The sequence below is a fragment of the Argopecten irradians genome, chromosome 5, assembly GCF_041381155.1.
Source record: "Argopecten irradians isolate NY chromosome 5, Ai_NY, whole genome shotgun sequence".
NCBI lineage: Eukaryota > Metazoa > Mollusca > Bivalvia > Pectinida > Pectinidae > Argopecten > Argopecten irradians.
Window position 1 is genome coordinate 39,774,519 of NC_091138.1, and position 18,309 is coordinate 39,792,827.

General features: G+C 35.1%; 2 protein-coding genes across 3 annotated transcripts; one reads left to right on the plus strand and one right to left on the minus strand.

Moving 5' to 3' along the window:
- Positions 1–642: 642 nt before the first annotated feature.
- On the minus strand, positions 643–9,225 carry LOC138323827 (cilia-and flagella-associated protein 96-like). 2 transcript variants are annotated; one of them, XM_069268682.1, is made up of 7 exons: positions 8,851–9,225; positions 7,964–8,183; positions 7,503–7,640; positions 7,113–7,188; positions 5,371–5,556; positions 4,923–5,098; positions 643–1,733 (listed from the first exon to the last, which is right to left on the minus strand). In XM_069268682.1, the coding sequence occupies exons 1-7, from the start codon at positions 8,945–8,947 to the stop codon at positions 1,688–1,690; spliced, it is 939 nt and encodes a 312-aa protein (XP_069124783.1). In that variant the 5' UTR covers positions 8,948–9,225; the 3' UTR covers positions 643–1,687. The 2 variants fall into 2 exon arrangements, with proteins under 2 accessions (XP_069124783.1, XP_069124782.1); XM_069268681.1 differs by lacking the exon at positions 7,113–7,188 and adding an exon at positions 6,041–6,116 and having other exon boundaries at positions 8,851–9,223.
- A 40-nt stretch (positions 9,226–9,265) lies between these two features.
- Positions 9,266–17,470, plus strand: LOC138323830 (double-strand break repair protein MRE11-like). Its single transcript, XM_069268688.1, has 8 exons — positions 9,266–9,332; positions 9,917–10,950; positions 11,340–11,436; positions 12,127–12,224; positions 13,490–13,581; positions 14,040–14,159; positions 15,086–15,504; positions 16,699–17,470. Exons 1-8 carry the CDS (start codon positions 9,325–9,327, stop codon positions 16,895–16,897), a joined length of 2,067 nt encoding a protein of 688 aa, XP_069124789.1. The 5' UTR covers positions 9,266–9,324; the 3' UTR covers positions 16,898–17,470.
- Positions 17,471–18,309: the final 839 nt, after the last annotated feature.

The window sequence follows — 18,309 nt, forward strand, 5'->3', positions numbered from 1 at the left end:
AAGAGACTTCTTTTGAATACTGTCACCCAATTTCAAAGCCAAATAGAATACTATTAATGATCAATAGAATTTGTTTGATGCACATCAAAGGATTAAACTAACACCCTGTAACTTAGTCATCTTGTACTCTAGGTGTTGTGCACAGAACATTCAGATTTGCTGACATAGTCTAGGGCATTGTCCGTTACCCACATTATCAGCCTATACTAAACAGTGAGTAGAGGAGTTTAGATACTGTGGTTTCAGAGGATGAGTCTAGGGTGAATATAACAATAGTGAACCCAGGAAATCAAGGATGGAGAATAATTATATAACCTTTAGTCGGTGTGCAAGGTTAGGTCACTGTTATCTTTAGTACCTTAACCTCGGGTTCAAAGGTAAAATATATTGAAATTTCTTTGCCATTTATTCTTAACCGTTAACTATTTCATAATGAAACTTACAGGTTACTTTCATCACCTTAAGTGGATGTGAGGCGGTGTGACCTTGACCTCAAAGTCAGATACTTTTAGAATCATTAGATCTATAATAATCGGAATGGCTGATCAGTCAAATTGTCAATGATCAAGGTCATGTATTTGAGTCAAAGGTCAAAATTAAATACGGTAGGTAAATCTGAATTAAAAAATCACAAAGAACATATATTTTTTTCACATCTTTATACAAGTATTCTTCAATAAACCAGGGTTGGTATGGAGGAGAATATAAGAACACTTTTCTTCTCAGCCTCCAAATAAATCTTAAAGGAAATATTACAATTACAAAATTAACTTTGCTTTAGATTTACTTTAAAAATGAGAGTAAGGCTTCTAGAGGTACAGTGTATTGGAAGATAGAGAATGCTGGTTACCGTAGGCTACTAGGTGTGAGTCAAACAAGGCAGCTATATATATATCTCAATACAGTCATGATTTCAGTGATCAACACTTCCCATGTGAATATTTTATTCTTCTTTATTTTTTCATTCAGACGTTTTTGTGCACTGTATAATCATTTGGCACAAAAATAGGTTTTAAAGAGCAGGCAGAGAAAGGAAACACAATTCCTCGAACATGATTCATAATTTCAAAAAACTATTACAAACAGCTACTATTAACAAAAAATTACTATTTTTATAATTTACAGTTAATTTTACATTACATTTTTTTAAAATTAATACTGTAGATAAATGTTTTTAAAGTAATTTGTGACTTAAAACATAGAATTAGGATCATAATTATGTAAAACGACATGAACATTCACATATAATCACAGCCTTCTGCTTCTAAAAGTTTTTTATGAGAGAGAAAAAAAATGTAATGAAAGAACAAAGTAAAGAAAATTCACTTGGATGTAAATGAGCATCACAATGCATTAGATATATATATAAATATTACTTCAATATAGTTATATAGTACCGTGGTAAGTACAAAATGAATTATGTATAACAATAGTCTATGTACAGGTGTTTTCAAAACAATAACTAATAAATCACACTTGTCCGGTAAACAATATACCCATGCCTATAGAGAGGCACCAGAGCAATGTCCTTTAAGAACATCGTACATGGAGTCCTTACCCTGCCATGAAACTGACAAGGCAATCAAATTCACCTGAATCTTATCATAATCGTGAACAATTCTGTAAGTTGTGATGTAGGTTTGCAAGTTTATCTGGTTATAAAATAAGTTATCTTGGCTGAGCGTGTTTATATGATGGAGGTGACCGATCTGTAGTTCTGTACGTTGATTGTTCTGAAAGGAAAACAGAATGACATTATTATATAGTGAGTCTGGACAAGGATGTACATGCACATCAGTTTTTTTTTATCTTGTTGAACAATTTGGAGAACATAACATAGATTATGGAGAGAGTATTGTTTTCAAAGATACAGGTGGTCTATTACTTATGTATTTTGGTTAAAACATGGTTTTGATTTGATACTCAACTACTCTTTTAGACAGTAATAATAGATGATAGATGACCTTTTTAGACAGGTTATATACTACCACCATAGATGGCCCCTATTGATAGGTCATATACTAACACCTTAGATGCATCATGGCCTCTACAGACAGGTCATATACTACCACCATAGATGGCCCCTATAGACAGGTTATATACTACCAGTGGCCACCATAGATTGTCCCTATACACAGGTCATATATTACCACCATAGATGGCCTCTATAGACAGGTCATATACTACCACCATAGATGGCCCCTATAGACAGGTTATATACTACCACCATAGATGGCCCCTATAGACAGGTTATATACTACCACCAGTGGCCACAATAGAGTGTCCCTATAGACAGGTTATATACTATCACCATAAATGGCCCCTATAGACAGGTTATATACTACCACCATAGATGGTCCCTATAGACAGGTCATATACTACCACCATAGATGGCCCCTATAGACAGGTCATATACTACCACCATAGATGGCCCCTATAGACAGGTTATATACTACCACCATAGATGGCCCCTATAGACAGGTCATATACTACCACCATAGATGGCCCCTATAGACAGGTTATATACTACCACCATAGATGGCCCCTATAGACAGGTCATATACTACCACCATAGATGGCTCCTATAGACAGGTATTATGCTACCACCTTAGATGGCCCTATAGACAGGTCATATACTACCACCTTAGATGGTCCCTATAGACAGGTTATATATTACCACCATAGATGGCCTCTATAGACAGGTTATATACTACCACCATAGATGGCCCCTATAGACAGGTCATATACTACCACCATAGATGGCCCCTATAGACAGGTCATATACTACCACCATAGATGGCCCCTATAGACAGGTTATATACTACCACCATAGATGGCCCCTATAGACAGGTCATATACTACCACCATAGATGGCCCCTATAGACAGGTCATATACTACCACCATAGATGGCCCCTATAGACAGGTCATATACTACCACCATAGATGGTCCCTATACACAGGTCATATACTACCACCATAGATGGCCCTATAGACAGGTCATATACTACCACCTTAGATGGTCCCTATAGACAGGTTATATGCTACCACCATAGATGGCCCCTATAGACAGGTCATATACTACCACCATAGATGGCCCCTATAGACAGGTTATATACTACCAGTGGCCACCATAGATTGTCCCTATACACAGGTCATATAATACCACCATAGATGGCCCCTATAGACAGGTTATATACTACCACCATAGATGGCCCCTATACACAGGTTATATACTACCACCATAGATGGCCCCTATAGACAGGTTATATACTACCACCTTAGATGGTCCCTATAGACAGGTTATATACTACCATAGATGGCCCCTATAGACAGGTCATATACTACCACCTTAGATGGCCCTATAGACAGGTTATATACTACCACCATAGATGGCCCCTATAGACAGGTTATATACTACCACCATAGATGGCCCCTATAGACAGGTTATATACTACCACCATAGATGGCCCCTATAGACAGGTCATATACTACCACCATAGATGGCCCCTATAGACAGGTTATATACTACCACCATAGATGGCCCCTATAGACAGGTCATATACTACCACCATAGATGGCCCCTATAGACAGGTTATATACTACCACCATAGATGGCCCCTATAGACAGGTTATATACTACCACCATAGATGGCCCCTATAGACAGGTTATATACTACCACCATAAATGGCCCCTATAGACAGGTCATATACTACCACCATAGATGGTCCCTATAGACAGGTTATATACTACCACCATAGATGGCCCCTATAGACAGGTCATATACTACCACCTTAGATGGTCCCTATAGACAGGTTATATACTACCACCATAGATGGCCCCTATAGACAGGTTATATACTACCACCATAGATGGCCCCTATAGACAGGTCATATACTACCACCATAGATGGCCCCTATAGACAGGTTATATACTACCACCATAGATGGCCCCTATAGACAGGTTATATACTACCACCATAGATGGCCCCTATAGACAGGTTATATACTACCACCATAGATGGCCCCTATAGACAGGTTATATACTACCACCATAGATGGCCCCTATAGACAGGTTATATACTACCACCATAGATGGCCCCTATAGACAGGTCATATACTACCACCATAGATGGCCCCTATAGACAGGTCATATACTACCACCATACCTATAGACAGGTATATACTACCACCATAGATGGCCCCTATAGACAGGTTATATACTATCACCATAAATGGCCCCTATAGACAGGTTATATACTACCACCATAGATGGCCCCTATAGACAGGTTATATACTACCACCATAGATGGCCCCTATAGACAGGTCATATACTACCACCATAGATGGCCTCTATACACAGGTATATACTACCACCATAGATGGCTCCTTTAGACAGGTCTATATACTACCACCATAGATGGCCCCTATAGACAGGTTATATACTACCACCATAGATGGCCCCTATAGACAGGTTATATACTACCGCTATAGATGGCCCATAGATGGCCCCTATTGATTTCATATACTACCACATGATATACACAGGTCATATACTACCACCATAGATGACCCTATAGACAGATTATATATTATCACCATAGATGGCCCCTATAGACAGGTCATATACTACCACCATAGATGGCCCCTATATAGACAGGTTATATTACCACCATAGATGGCCCCTATATACAGGGCATATACTACCACCACAGCTGGCCTCTTTAGACAGGTTTTTTTCCATCAATGTAGTCAGGTTCTAAACAATTATAGCAGACTGACACTACAGACAGATTTTTCCTTTCAAAATCCATGACATCCCATCCCAAGACTGCTTCAAACTCAATCAAATCTCTATATGATTATTATACTCCCGATAACAATACAGAGAAGTTATGATCATTATCATTTCTATAATACTTACTTCATTACATTCTGGTTGACTATAGAGTTAGTAGGTACAGATTTTGGTCCTTGTGATGGCATAAAGATTTTTCCAGTTTTGTTGACAACATTGACGGATCGTGACACTTTGATCTTGTAAGGGTCAGCAGAATGGGAAGGATAGGGATCAAATGTTCCGGCCTTCATACCCGCAGGCTGTGAATGATTAAACATCAGAGTAAGACACGAAATCTTTGCATTGATTAAATTTCTAACTCACAGTTATTAGTTTTAATAAATTATATGTAAAGTTTTCAAATGTATAAATATTGGTGTTTGATCAAGACACCAATATCAAGCATGGTGTTATTTTCATATAAAATGTACATGTATAGGTAAGTTCATCTCAAATCAAGATGCTGTATTTATAACTCATAAAAATGATCAAAATCTTATTTTTACAAGATGATTTCTAATGAAAATCTTACTTTCTTGCCAGGAGAGCTTGGCTTGAATGGTTTGACATCTTCTTTCTTTGATACACCTGCAGAAACACTTCGTCGTCCCAATAATTTGTCTGAGGCGTATGGGTTCTGATCAAAGTAGGCTTTGGGATGCATGTTTAATCTAAAGGCAGCACCTTTTACTGCATTTTTATGATTAGCTAACTCTTTCTGAAAACAGAAGAAACTATGATATAACAAAACAAGAAATTCCTTTTCACAATACTTTTCTTTCTTTTAACTATCAGTTAATCACAACTGAATATTTTAATAATTACAGCAAGAAATCTGTTCTTTTTTAATTTTTATCAGATATACCTCGAAAATTATACATGCAGCATATTTAAGGCTTTAGGAGTGTGTATACATAAGCAGTAAACAGGCTTTTATTATTATACTTCAGCTTAATACAAGTCACATATATGCAAACATTACAAATACATTCTTATAGTTACATCTACTGTATTGATCAAATTGTTCGTTTAATACGTCATTAGATACTTTACCAGTCCTGATCACAATGACTTTTCATTCATACCAAAATACAATAATATTAAAGAATATTGTATCATGTTTATTGTAAAAGTTAGTTTATACATTTACGTAAACCAGATGTGTAAACCCAGACGGACGTATGATATAAATATACTCAAACCTTTGTTAGTTCTCTTGCCCGGTCATATGCATCTGCTTGGTATTTTGGATAGCTTCCGAGAGTGATTTCAACAAAGCTAGAAAAAACACACAATGCCACACAGAATGGTTATAAGTTAGTACACAGCAATAAACACAGTCACAGACTAGCTAGACAATCTCATATATGTTTATACTGGCATATGATATAGAATGAGCATGATTTATATATGAAAGGAAATTGTGTATATAATTTAAAGGTTGACATAAAAAGTGCTGAAGTATTTGAAATGAAAAAGTGTTTCACACATCAAACACAAGTAGCAATTATTTTCTTATAACCACAAAAACCACAAGAAATAATGCACAAAATAAAAGCAAAGCGAGAGACTGATAGTATCTCCCATGGGTTTAGATTTGTGAAAATGATATCTTAATGTTCACTATGTAAATCACAAAAATTGTGTCTGTGTTTTAAAAATTTCAAATGCGTTTTTGATGTGGCATATTGATAACATTTATAGTAAACAGCAAGATTTCATCTAACACTTACAAGATGGTGAAGAATAAGTTTTGGAATAGGAAGTTTCAGCTTTATTGACTGAATGATCTAGGTCTTTCTTTAACAACCATGGTATTCCTCAAACTTATGTACTTGTCAAATCTCACCCAGTGAACTAACAGTGACCATGATACATGTATAACCATGCATGTTTACAGTATTAAGGACCAAATTTGCCTCAAGTAGATAGAAATAAAATCTGGAAATATATAGTAATATTCTAGTGGAAAATTTTGGTGAAAGACAGCAAGTAAATTCTTCCCTGATCAGGTCCATATTGAAACCATTCTAAGATAAAAAGATACCTGTCTATTTTCATTGAAATCTATCAAGAAATGCAGATTTATTGAGAACAGCCTTGCAAGATGCAACATAACACCAAACGTCACATAGTGTAATTGGTACATATGTATAGAAGTGAAGTGGATACACTTGGTACGATAACAGTTGTGGACAATGTGCAGACGACAGAATTAATTGATTAATACAATGCATCACCCTGCGCCAGACACATCAAAGTGGCCAGACAAACCTTTGCTATGTCTTTATGTACATCATATGTATCCCCTAAATAATTGGGGTATTTTCCAAGTGTAACAGCTACATATCTGAAAATACCATCCGTCAGTTAGCCTTGATCAATGTTTCATAAACCACAAATATATATACCCCAATATAGATATGAAAAACAACTAAACCTGTGTTTGCAAAATCAAAATAAAACAAATAAATAAAAATATATCAATAAAAATAATGAGATTTAAAATCAATTTCAAAAATAAAATGATTGTGAGAAAAGTCAACCAAGGCACCTGTATAAAGAAGTTATTATCAATTTTCCTTTTTGAATTGATTCAGCCAAAATTAAACAGGTCTCTTCTTATTTCTTGTTGTGCAATTATTAATTAATAACAAAATTTACCCAAAACCTGTTCCTTTCTTTCCAGGATTTGTTAGAAAGTTCTTTCCAGGAGATTTGTAGCTTTTTCCTGGTCTACTATTTGGACTAAAGGCTGTGATAGGACCACCAAGAGTACCATAATGACTTCCTAGGCCAGACCTGTACAAATAGAGACGCACAAAATTGATACAATGATTCAGTTGTGAGTGAATTGTATTCACGAAAAAGAAAACTATATATACATGCATATTGTTTCCAGTAGATAGTCATATTTTCTTCAAGACTTGGATCTGATACCATCAATAGTATCTGATTACAATTTTATTGTTTTAAATTAAATTTTGTTAAAGATTTATAAAGAAAATATATGATGATTCTTATGTATATATATGTTAATTAAGATTTATGATTCACATGTCTTTTTATGCTGATTTTTAGAAATATGGAAAGTTAGGCGAAGAGAGCCACTGTAGCTGACTTACGGTTTCTTTTCCCCACTGCTAGGTAAAAATGCTTTTCCAATATTTCTTTGTGATTCTTTTAATCTGTGTTGTCGTCTCACTTTGATTGGATCACTATATGCCTCTCCCTCCATCACTCTTCCAAATTTATCCATAAAATAACCACTCTGTAATGCAGACCTTGTCTTACTGCCCCCTGGCAGCATCTGTTTACCTTTACTAGCAGCAGCATTGAATTGAACTGAAATAATCAAATTCAACCAATATTATAGCATAAACTCACTGTAGTTAGTATTTAATAAAATATATGCAGTTATTAATTCAGCAACGATGTGGACTTGGATGGAAAGTATTTGGAAACTGCAAAGGTTTCATGAGATGGTCACGTCAGACTTGGCAAAAGAAAATCTAAGAGAAAGTCTTGGAGAAAATCCAGTGACCGTAACATTTTATGCTGTGTTTTAGCTAAGTCACCACCAACAACAGGGGATAACTTGATATAGCAACTTCTTTAAGATTTAAACTAATATCATTTAACTAATATCAATACAAATTTGCTTCTTATCATGCTCCACTTCACTATCTTCAGTTATTTAAAATGGGCAAATATTTTCCCAAATGCATTTTGTAATGTAAGAACCTTGCATCAAATCTGACATCTACCTTGTGACAAACAGATTACAAGTAGTAATTGCACAGCATCACTTTGAAATATAATAAAAAAAAAGTTTAACATATGCATTTTGACAACATGTTTTCCATTTTGTTATGAGTATCATAATTGTCTTTATACTAGCATTGTTGGGATTTTAATGTATGCACGTGCTTTTTTGCGTTACCTTAGTCTTTTTCCACAGCAATTAACAGCTGATTAATTAGCTACATGTAGCTATATTTAATATACTTACTTCCAGGAGGCTTATATCTGTCACCGATTGTGACATATCCCATTTCTTGGAACACTCCAATCCTGTCCATATCGTTTTTTCCACCTTTATCTGCCATGATGATTGTCTTTTACCACGATAAAATATTAAAACAGACCTCGACTACACCACTTTTTCTTATAGGCTATCTCTAAACTTAAACCAATTCATCTAATCATCCCACCGGAGGATATTTACATCATGCATATATCACATTTAAGATATATCGCATTTATCCAGACGTATCCGTGCTGTCATCGGATCGTAAAGTGTCGGAAACTGTATGTTTAGATAAAATCGTGTAAACAATATCCTGCCGGATGGGACTTTGTTGAAACAATTGCTATGGAAATTGATACCAGGGGGCGCTAAACGGAAACGGAAGTTTTCCAAGGGACGTAACTTCGACAAAAAATATATATCCCGCCATGTGAGTAACTTGACAGGTTGTTATTTATGATAAGGTAAGTAGAATTAAATACGGAACAATTCTATATTTCTTTTCATAGAATAAAACATTTAAGTGATTAACAAAATAAAATTGAGGAAAAGTTTGGCTACAAAATATCGGAAACCACGCCATGACATTTGATCAACACGATAAGCTTTGAAGTGAAAGTAGAAAAAGCGTGCTGCATAGGTACAGTACTGTTCGGGTTTATGCATAGATTACAGTGAATGCTCGCTCTACGGGACTAGTGTGAATATATATACTTTAACATTTTGAGGACAATAAGATCGAAAACATGACACGTAAAGTCGACATTTTGAAGTCTACAGTCACAGAAACAAAATAAATAAAAATATATTTGAAAAAAAATAATTGTAGATTCTCTACCGTGGTATGTATTAAATGAAGTGTTAGAACGGAATGTAATGAGTTTGCACATGTGAAATTATTGCTTGTACATGAATAACATTTTGTTCTTCTGACAATACTGTTTGATTTTTCTTAATGTTTTTAAAAACTATTTTAAAGTGTTTTGATGCCAGTTTAAAAGGAAGAGGTGATCATATCATGATGTTGTGGGATTTTCTTCTATTTCAGAACCATGCAACCAACACAAGATTCAGATGATATTTTGAAGATAATTGTAGCAACTGATATTCATCTTGGATATGCAGAAAAAGATGGTATAAGAGGAAATGACTCATTGGTAGCATTTGAAGAAATTTTAGAAAATGCTAAAAAGCATGATGTTGACTTCATTCTACTTGGAGGTGATCTCTTTCACGAAAACAAACCACCTCGCAGAATAATGCATGGATGCATTTCCTTGTTACGCAAGTACTGTATGGGTGATAAACCTGTTCAGTTTGAATATCTTAGTGATCAATCAAAGGATTTCAATCATTGTCAATTTCCATATCTGAATTATGAAGATCCAAATTTAAATATTTCCATCCCTGTGTTCTCGATTCATGGTAACCATGACGACCCAACAGGACAAGGAAACCTTTGCACACTTGATGTTTTGCATACTTCAGGTTTTGTCAATTACTTTGGTAAGCATACATCATTAGAAAAAATAGAAATGAGCCCACTTCTTCTGCAGAAAGGGTCTACAAAATTAGCCATGTATGGACTTGGATCTATCCGAGATGAAAGATTACATAGGATGTTTTTGAAAAAGACTGTATCAATGTTGAGACCCAGGGAAAATCAAGATGAATGGTTCAACATGTTTGTGATTCACCAAAACCGGTCAAAGCATACAATGACAAACTATATTCCAGAACAATTTCTTGATGATTTTATAGATCTTGTGATCTGGGGTCATGAACATGAGTGTCGAATTGAACCAGAATGGAACAGTGTTCAGAACTTCTATGTTAGTCAGCCAGGCAGCAGTGTAGCTACGTCACTTAGTGAGGGGGAAACTGTTAAGAAGCATATTGGTTTGCTGCAGGTCAAAGGTAAAAACTTCAAGATGACCAAAATTCCCCTTGAGACAGTTCGTCAGTTTTACATGGAAGATATTGTGCTTGGCGACACTAGTCTAAACCCACATGACCACAATATTGCTAAGAAGGTGGAAGCTTTCTGTTCAGAAAAAGTTGAGACATTATTGGAAAAAGCAGGTAGGTATAATTTTGATAGGTACATATAAATGTATTCTGTCCTAAGAACTGAATCAGAATCCACAAGGGTATATAGACATAATTTATCTGTTCCTTTTTATTTTAAGAAATTCTTAAAAATTTCATGCAAGAGTTTGTTTAACTTTGGGCATTCCTTTAGACATATCACATCATTGAGAATAACAGAGCCAATGGGGTCACTATTGAAATCTGTTACAAAGCAATATAAATCACATGCAAAACAGATCAACTGTTTTCTGTTAGATAGCTCATGTTTATTAAATACTGCAATATGCAATACAAAATGTTTTTACTATTTTGAGAGTTTTTGCCAGATTTGCTGATAAAATAGGCGAGTTATATGTGTCACAATGTGTATTTGTTTTCAGAATCTGAGCACTCCGGAAACAGCAAACAGCCGAACATGCCTTTGATAAGACTGCGGATTGACTATAGTGGAGGCTTTGAGCCTTTCAGTGCCCATAGGTATATTACTATCACATCTAATAAACGCATCTATTGAAGGCTTCACTAAGAGATGCAAGCATTCATGTTGCTGCATCCGTTATGAAGAAGTTGACATTGTTCAGTTTTAAACAAAACATGCAGAAATTATTCATTAGTTTAGTTAATAGTTATGCTGCTCTATGTTTTAAATGATTATATTCTGTAGTTGCTTTTGGTATGTGTTGTAGGCAAACAAGGCCCAACATAGATTGATATGCTTAAGTTTATGGTTTTATATTTTGATCATTCCATAAAGAGTCAATGTCATGTAAGGTTGTTCTAGATTTTAAAGAGGTTGAGGAAAACAGCAAAACCACTGACCTATGTCCAGTCAATGGTCAGTCTCAGTACCAAGAAAATGCCACATGTGGGTTTCAAACCTGCACCCAGAGGTTGTGGATTAGTGGTAATGATTACAATTAGAATACCTCCTTTTTGAGGTCAATATATATATATATATATGTATCAGTATATGGCATGAAACATATATTTAAAGTTTATATGTTGTTGAATAAGTCTGACAAATATTACTATGTTGTGCCACAGGGTACCAATTATTCTGTAAAAAAAACTTACTGCCTATAAAATGCTGATTAAATTATTATTCAAATGCTTGCAAGTTCTAATATTATTGTTGATGAAATTATTTTTTTTTTTTAAATTTTGTAGGTTTGGACAAAAATTCATTGACAAAGTTGCTAACCCAAAAGAAATGTTACAGTTTCAAAGAAAGAAAGTCATAGCAACAAAAAGTGATTCTAAAGATGGTAAATGATTATCAGAAATTTGGATTTTTGAAAAATCATTGTTGCTGTTGGTACTTGGTCATGAATAACAAATGCCCGATATTGTATTTATAATGAATTAGAAATTTTTGGTTACAGTTATAGCTATTTACTATACAATAACATAACTGTGTATTAAACCTGGATTTTTAGCCCACCATCATCAGATGGTGGGCTATTCAAATCGCCCTGCGTCCGTGGTCCGTCGTCCCTCGTCCGTCCGTAAACAATGCTTGTTATCGATATTTCTTGAGAACTACTGAAGGAATTTTGTTCAAACTTCACATAGAGGTTACCCTTGGTCCCTTTTTGTGCCATACAGATTTTGAGGCTGATCGGAAAAACAAAATGGCCGCCAGGCGGCCATCTTGGATTTTGATAGTTAAGGTTTGATATCCCTATTTCTCAAAAAGTGCTGAAGGGATCTGTCTCAAATTTAATATGTAGGTTCCCCTAGGGCCCTTGTTGTGCATATTGCATTGTTGGACCAATCGGTGAACAAGATGGCCGCCAGGCCGCCATCTTGGATTTTGATAGTTAAAGTTTGTTATGGCTATTTCTCAGATAGTACTGAAGGGATCTGTCTCAAATTTCATATGTAGGTTCCCCTAGGGACCTAGTTGTGCATATTGCATTTTGGGACCGATCGGTCAACAAGATGGCCGCCAGGCCGCCATCTTGGATTTTGTTATTCAAAGTTTGTTATCGCTATTTCTCAGAAAGTACTGAAGGGATCTGTCTCAAAATTCATATGTAGGTTCCCCTAGGGCCCTAGTTGTGCATATTGTTATTTGGGACCGATTGATCAACAAGATGGCCGCCAAGGAGTCATCTTGGATTTTGATAGTTGAAGTTTGTTACCGCTATTTCTCAAAAGGTACTGAAGCGATCTGTCTCAAATTTTATATGTAGTCTGTTTGAAAAAGTTTCAAAAGTAGAGAAAAGATCCATCTTTCCTTTGTCAGATATAGATCATTCTTTGGTGGGCGCCAAGATCCCTCTGGGATCTCTTGTTAATGGTTATATACATTGAGACACTGCTTTAGTTGTAGCAGATATTGAATCACACATGTTTTAGATATTTTAATTAATTGTTGAAAATTTTTTAGAAACAGTAACAGTTGACTCAGATCGTAATCTAGGTCTGGAATGTTTAAAGCCTTTAAAGCAAGAGACTGATAGAAGTTAAAAGTACTCAAGTAAGAAAATATAATTAATAATTAAATGATATTCTTAATTTTGAACAGACAAGGATGCTCTTGCAGCCATCAGAGCAGAAAACTTGGACACATCTAGGGTAGAGGATATGGTGAAAGACTACTTCAACAGTTCTGATGGTGTAAGTCAATGTTGGAAATTGTCTTATTCTGTGGCAAAATGTGATGAGAAATCTGATAATGTATGGATGTTACAGGGACCAGCATATTTGGCTGGTATAGTTAGGTTTCTGGATCATACAGGTTTAATAACTTTTAATTAAGAAGGAAAATGCCATACTGTTACATCAGAATACGCAGGGATCTGGAATGGACACCATATCTGCCGCAATCAAATTTCACCATAAAATTGATACTAAGCAAGTTGGTGCAATGTTGAATTTGCACATAAAAAGTGTAATTTATGATAGGGTAATTATATTTCAGACCAAAATTTCTGGCTAAAAGGTGCTAAGGGTAATTATATTTCAGACCAAAATTTCTGGCTAAAAGGTGCTAATATAAATATGATTATTGTTAAAGTATGCATGTTTTCTCTAAAAAATATATGTAAGAAACTACTTGTTTTATTTGTTGACAGAAGATGCAGCTAAAGTTATTAACAGAGAAGGGTATGGGTCAGGCAGTACAGGAGTTTGTAGACAAGGAGGAGCGTGAGGCCATCTCGGAACTTGTCAAGTACCAGCTACAAAAGACACAGGTAAATACTAAATCGTAATTTTTATGGTTGAATCCTGACTCCATGAACATATTTCACATGTTTACATACTTTATACTTTGTTCATTGTTTTAACAACCCCCAACAACCCCAAAAAAAAAATTTAAAAAAAAAATAAAAAAACAAACATTTATACAGCACTAAACAGACAAAGAGGAAAGAAATTATTTCAATAATATGGTATAGTACTTTTGAGGTCAGACATCGCGAAAGTTGAAAAAATTTGGCCGGACATTTGAACCGGCAAGGACTGTGAGTAAGCCGGACCGAACAAAATTTTGCTGTACCGAACATTAATGTGAATTTTTGAAGTAAACATAACTTCCTGCTATTAGTATCCAGGCAGATGCTTTCATGATTATCTTATACAGTATAAATTCTACATTGTTGTGGGGTTTTGTAAATCAAATGATGACTATATACCGACTTCTGGTACTCAATAATTGCCAGACGGTCGGTTCGGACCGGATTTTAAAATAAGTAGTCGTCCGCATCAAATTTTTCCGGACATGTCAGTCAGACCGGCAAATTTCGAGATGTCTGGAGGTGAAATACTTAAATTTTGGGAATCGGTGTTGGTTGAACTTTTGACAAGAACTTTTTGACAAATTTATCTAAATCTGACCTTATGGAGACTTCATGCATGGAGAAATTTTTATCCTTTTATCCAAACGGCAAAGTTGGATAGGCAATAGAAACAATAATTTGTAATTCTTGTCTTTACGATATGTCCGATTCTAGATTAAAACAGGGGAAATAATAAATAATTTGAATTTATAATTCAACTAGAAATTCTTACCAATATCTTTGACAGGGTCTTGTGGCGAGCTTCCTATTGGTATTTTGTCTATAAATACTTTTGTTAGATAATAATGTCTTTTCAAAGGAATGTTTTGTATTATTTGTAGACCTACTTGAAACAAAGAAATGCAAATGAAGAAATCATTGATGCTGAGGTAACACGGTACAAGGAGGAACGAAAAAAGAAAAAAGAGGATGATGAAGAAGTAAAGGAGGCCATAAAGAGAGCTCAGGCAAGCCGCTCACAGCAGGAAGATGAAGACGAGGAAGGGGAGGTAAGCCCAATGGACTCTGACGACAGTGAAGCTCCAGCAACACGTGGGAGGGGACGTGGACGAGGAAGTACAAGGCCCCGGGGGAGAGGATCTAGAGGTGGCAGGGGAAGAGGAGAGGGAACCTCTACCAGAGGAGCGAGGGGAAAGAAGAAGGAAGCGGTTGTGACTGGAAGTCAAAACAGAAGTATCATGGACGCCTTTGGAGCTGCACCAAAGAGGTCAAAGAAAACAAGTTCCAGGCAGCACAATATGTAAGTGAATTTAAACATATTTCAGTTCCATGTAAGTTTTAACTCACATGTATAAATGTCAGCTTGTTGTTTGTTCAAATGTGTTTTAAGTTTATTTTGAATAGTTTTGAAGTTTTATTCTCAAGATTTAAAAAAATCTAGAGCACTGTGCACATACAGTAAATAGAGAGTAAATATATTATCTTCTAAATATATACAGTTTACGTTAATATATCAATCAGTGATTTGGGAATTAGCAAACTTCAGTGTTGTAATTGAGATACGCAATATATATTTAGCCACACCCTTTTAAACATGCAGTTTGAGCTTGGGTACGGGTACATATGCTGTAGATACCTTACTGGTTTCGCATACAGAATATATGGCTTTGAGTTTCGGATACAATAAAGTGAGATAATACTCACAAAATTAATAAGTATTTTAAATGTTTGTGAATCTATTCAAATTCTTTGTCTATGATATAAGATTTAAAGGCTACAGCACATGCCATTTACACGTGTGTGACATTGTGCATGATGTTAGACGTGAACGGGCACATGGTTGTTACACATGTCTGTAAGTCAGAAAGCAAAGACTTATGGAAATGGTCAATGAAAATATACAATATACAAAATAACAATTATATTACTTCATAAAATGTTCACAACTATTTATTATCATAGTTTTTTCATGCCAAGAACGTAGATGATATTGATCCTTGGTTAGGCATTTTGAAACATAATTTGCCATCAGCAGATTAAGAGTGGGATACGCAGCTATATGCATACATAGCAAACAATTAACGATGGCTTTCGGTTTTGTATTTTGAAGAAGAAATATGTTTATTTAATATGCTTAACATAATAATATAAAAAACATATACAAAACATAACAAACGAAGTATTTATTATAATACACATATATTTCATAAAAACCTGTCATCGATTACAAGGTAAAGGGGAGTAACTAGTAGAGACAATTTCATTGACTAGGAACACGGAATTCGGCAGTCCAGAAAACTCGTAATCCGGACGATTTAGGCTGGGAACCAAGGTGTCCAGATTATCGAGGGTTCACTGTTCATAAGTCAGTCAACTTTCTAACATTTGAAAGTGAAAGAAGTTTGCGTTCTACATTTCCATGAACATTTTGAACATTCAATTCAGAAATGTATGAAAAATATCCATTAGTACCTTATTATATTCTTGTTGTCAGGTCCGACTCTGAAGAAGATATTACAACTATATCTGATGATGATGAATTCAGCAGCATCCCCTCCTCCAGTAGGAAGAAGCAAACGGTAGTTAACACTACCCCAAGGAGAAGTACTATGAGCTCAACCAAGAAACGAGGCGTGGCCTTCGATTCAGATGATGATGATGATCTGTTTCCAACTAGTAAACGTAGAAGATGAGATTTAAATGCGAGACGAGGGATTTTGTTGACAATTTATAGATGAAACGAATACCGATTCACGAGAACCTCACAGAAGGGAGAATGTTTGCCATTACATGAGAAAAACTTAGAAAAATCTTTTGACTTTACAGAAATTGCAAGGAAGATGTGCAAATGTGAAATGTATCTGCATGCTATTAGATAAAGAGAAGTAAGCAATTTAGTTATAAACGTAAAATAGTAAATTTGATATAAAACACACTTATGACTGTATGGAAATGTAATGAAGAAGAAAAAGACTGTAAATGTGAAATGATATCTGCAAAGGAGTTGAATTGATACATTTTCATTACACAAGAATTGATATGCTTTGTATCCTAAAATAACAGGCAGGTATCTTTGCATCTAATATTTCAGTAAACTTTGTGTAATATTAGTTATCTATATTCGCTGTATGGAATGATCGAATACCATTTGTTTAATTTGTTTATTAATCTCTATAAATCTAAAAAATGTTTTAATATTTCTTATAGAATGTTAGTGATGACGATATATTTTGTTGTAAAATGCACCATTAAATCATTACATTGATTATGTTGTGGTCCTATTCTTGGCTTTCCAGGACGGAATCTAGAAAAGTTATTTTTATACACTTTCAACGCATTGAACTGCTTTCATTTGACAATTATAGGAGGATGAATGCCAACTGGACTACCGTAACATGAAACGCTAGAGCTTCATTAAATTTGCCACTGTCCGGTTGGAATTCATGCTCCCATAATTTCCAACCGAATACAGTTTACTGCTTATAATTAAATTTATAACAATTGTATAATTGATAGCCTGTACTGAACCTATTTCAAATTAGGCCTATAAATTTACATTTGAATTCTTCATGATTATAGAGTCAGTCGATGTAACTCAGGTATTCCCAATGTGCTTATCAATAAAATACAGTCCCATTACTTGGTAGAAATGTTACTGAAAATTAATATGTGAACCTGCATTGTGATTTTAATAGTTTTGAAGCTATATATTGTGCATCGTCGGAGACCCACAGGTGATCGCACTACACTCTGCTACACTTATCAACCCGGGATATTAACGTTAGTGTATACATGTATATCGCCTTGGTTACCGAGGATGTATATTGTGAGAAAACGCCTCCAAATCGATCTTTCATGTCCCGAGATTAATCCGTCAAAACTGGTTACACGGCAACATTACATACGACTTGCCAGCAAGAAAGTGTTGTACAAAATATTACATGCATACATTTTCTGAAATTAATCTTGCACAGATAATTCCAGCCCATGTCAAGTCAGTAATTAAGGAATTATTATGTTCATAGCTGAAAAAATCTACTACTAGTGTGTATCAAAACGAGTTGATTTTGTTATGATCAAAATTTCTGCTTGCATTTGAAAGTCC

Excerpts from the sequence above, each read along its gene's own strand:
- LOC138323827 (XM_069268682.1), bottom strand. The coding sequence starts at position 8,947 with ATGGCAGATAAAGGTGGAAAAAACGATATGGACAGGATTGGAGTGTTC. Across the intron at positions 5,099-5,370 it reads CAAGCTCTCCTGGCAAGAAA|CCTGCGGGTATGAAGGCCGG; the intron begins GTAAGATTTTCA and ends AATCATTCACAG. Across the intron at positions 1,734-4,922 it reads GTCAACCAGAATGTAATGAA|AACAATCAACGTACAGAACT; the intron begins GTAAGTATTATA and ends TTTTCCTTTCAG.
- LOC138323830 (XM_069268688.1), top strand. Across the intron at positions 11,437-12,126 it reads GAGCCTTTCAGTGCCCATAG|GTTTGGACAAAAATTCATTG; the intron begins GTATATTACTAT and ends TAAATTTTGTAG. Across the intron at positions 13,582-14,039 it reads ACTTCAACAGTTCTGATGGT|AAGATGCAGCTAAAGTTATT; the intron begins GTAAGTCAATGT and ends ATTTGTTGACAG.